This window comes from Miscanthus floridulus, chromosome 10 (genome assembly GCF_019320115.1).
Source record: "Miscanthus floridulus cultivar M001 chromosome 10, ASM1932011v1, whole genome shotgun sequence".
Lineage (NCBI taxonomy): Eukaryota > Viridiplantae > Streptophyta > Magnoliopsida > Poales > Poaceae > Miscanthus > Miscanthus floridulus.
The window spans coordinates 132,204,906-132,208,002 of NC_089589.1; the positions used below are offsets into that span (position 1 = coordinate 132,204,906).

At 42.9% G+C, this 3,097-nt stretch overlaps 1 protein-coding gene across 1 annotated transcript; it reads left to right on the plus strand.

The window, feature by feature from the left end:
• Positions 1-1,467: 1,467 nt before the first annotated feature.
• On the plus strand, positions 1,468-2,874 carry LOC136485738 (zinc finger protein 10-like). Its single transcript, XM_066482581.1, has one exon. The coding sequence runs from the start codon at positions 1,662-1,664 to the stop codon at positions 2,601-2,603; it is 942 nt and encodes a 313-aa protein (XP_066338678.1). The 5' UTR covers positions 1,468-1,661; the 3' UTR covers positions 2,604-2,874.
• The last annotated feature ends 223 nt before the right edge of the window (positions 2,875-3,097 follow it).

A 3,097-nucleotide genomic window follows, 5' to 3' on the forward strand; every position in this document is an offset into this window, starting at 1 on the left:
ATAAAGTAGTCTGTGACACTATGTGTTCCGTCTTATTTCAAAAGTCGAAACTTTTATTATTTTATTTAAATAAAACTTCCTTTTCACCTAAAAAAAGCACTAGAAAATTAGCCAGAGAATTCAACTCCGAATAATTAGTCAAACACACACCAAATGCATATACTGGAATCCCGTTGAATTCTGCAAGCGCTATGGAGCCCATAGCTCTGTACTAGTTAGCTCTCTCAAGTATTGGTTGGTCCACTTAATATCCCTGGCAAACCAGGTAATGATTATCAATAATATGTATGTTTTAAAACTTGATTACTTGACGTCTTTTTTATAGTTTGCGTCAGAGAACATTGGATACTTGTGCCTGCTGAATCACCAAGTTTCATTTGTTAGACCAACTGGGTGACCCACCAAAGCTTTGATAAAATGGACTGAAATGGCACACGACATGATTAATTAGGGAGAGATTGGAACTAAGGATATTCTCGGTGAGAGTTTCGTAGCGTTGTTTCCAAGAATATAGAATGCAATAAAACACGTGAATAAAATCATCACTGATCTAAATGCATCGTTTTATTCTTTTGTTTTATAGATAGACATTTAATTCTATGATTCATCTTGAGTTGGTAATCAAGACAAGAGAGTTTCATCCCCATGAGTGAAGAGAGTTTCATCCCCATGAAACTCACTTCTTCTCTCTTTTCTTAAAACGTTGCCACATTATAAAAAACGCTTATATACGTGACAACCTATTAAGTGCAAATGAAACTTACATTGAGAACAGCCTAATAATAAACTTCTCATAACGAACAGGAACAAACAGCTTCGACTCATCACAAGCTGGAGCTTTCAACTACTGAATCCGGTCTTCATGTATGCTGAGAGTCCTCACACCCCTGATGTCACTATTCTCTTCAGCACTGAGCATATATAGAGAACTAGCCAGATGATAAAATACCAGTGAATATATATAGGACTAGCCAGACGTACAAGATTGGTAAGCAGCGCATGCAGCATCTAATCAACTCGAATTGAATAATTCAATGATCAGGACCAACTTGTAGTTAGTATATATACATTCCAAAAGCTTTGTTTGCAAGGAAGGAAGAAAGACCATTCCATGCTGCACGCATATCTATATATAAACAAATCTACTACTTCGGTGCCAGTAAACCAATTACTAATTGAGATGCCTGCTAGCAGCTCAATAGCGAGACAGAGATAGGTACACATGCATACACACCTAACACAGACAAGAGCACTGTGCGCCAACTTTATTATTATGCATATTTCTTTATTATATATATATATATATATATATATATATATATATATATATATATATGAATTGAACTAAATTAAAACCAGCTGAGACGAAAACGGGTACACGCAACCATCAATACCTAAACAGCAGGCTTGAGAAGACTTGTCATCTAATCATACAAATTACTGACCTCCGTCCATCAGCATCATCTTCTCTTCTCCTCTCCTCTCCTCTCCCTTTATTTTCTAGCTTCCTCATTCCATTTCCAATTTTCTTTGTCCGTGATCTAGCAAGTAGCTGTCATCAGTTGCATATGTACGTCTCTCTAGAGTCTAGAGTCTAGATCAATACCATGAGACTACTACTAGTTTGCAGCAACAGATAGATCGATAGCTCTCTCAATCACATGAACTCCTCCACCGCCACCGCCATGGATCAAATAGGCAAGTACTGGGGCATGTGGGGAGCAAGCAGCAGCAGCAGCAGCACGGCGAGCCCCATCTCGGCTTGGGCGGCGGCGTACGGCGGCAACAGCGAGCCGTCGTGGGAGGAGCAGGCCTTTGCGCGCGACGCGGCGGCGCACCTCGGCGGCTGCGTGTGGCCGCCGCGCTCCTACTCGTGCACCTTCTGCCAGCGAGAGTTCCGGTCGGCGCAGGCGCTCGGTGGCCACATGAACGTCCACCGCCGTGACCGGGCTCTTCTCCGTCAAGGGGGCTCGTCGTCCCCCGAAGACGTGCACGCCCCCAACGACGATCAGTCACACCCACAGCAAGGTGCTCTCCTGTACAGGGCAGCAGCAGCCTCTAACCCTAGCACCACTACCACGCCGACTACTACTGCAGCTGCAGGTACTACTACTGCCGGCTCAGCAGCAGCCATGGGCCAGGATTGGGATGCCAACACCACCATCACCACTCCTCCTACTTCTTACTTGTCAACAATTATCAAGGAGAGCAAGAACAAGCTCTTCATGCCCATGCCAGATCACTCTGTGGCGGAGATGAGAGAACATCAGGCGACCATAGATGATCATCAGTGTGATCGTCATGACGATGGCGACGGCGTGCAGTCAGCCAGGAAAAAGAGGAGGCGTTTGGATCATCCGTTGGCAGCGGCGGCGGCACTTCTGATCTTTGTGCAGCCAACGGCAAAGGCCGCTACCGATGTTTCAGCATGTGAATCGCAAGAAGGAAGAGCTGATCATGAGACAAAGGTACCACAAACGACAACCCCAACAAGCCCTAGCTCTAGTTCCCCTCTTCTGGATCAACGACAAGAATTAGATCTAGAGCTAAGGCTTGGGACTACTCCCAAAGTTACATATATGGCGATACACAAAGCTAGCTAGCTAGTACATACTGCATGCTAATTATTAAGGAGATCGATTTATTTGGTCTTTTGAGTTTATCATATCAATACTCTTGCTCGGTTGTTCATCGCTTCGTCATTCCCCTGTTGATTTTGTTTCTCCTTTTTAATTTCTCCCTTTTTCCTTTCTTGTGCTATGGGACCATACCGGCCGATTATTACATTTTTTTGTCCAAAGAGCTATATATACCTCTCTCCCTCTTTCAATTCAATCTCAACTGTTGTTCTTGTTTCAATATATAAGCAGTTACAAGGATATATATATATATACATGTTGGAGGTTCACCTTTAATTTCTCTTGTCGAATTGATATTAATAGAAAGCTCTCATACAATTTTTCTCTGTTATTGCTGTTGTTTTCTTGTGTTCATACGGACCTGTGATGAATTTAAGCATCCTGATTTTGCTCCTATCATGCATATACACAAACCTTCATTGTGGAGAACTCGTAATGACTGAAACATTTTCGTCACT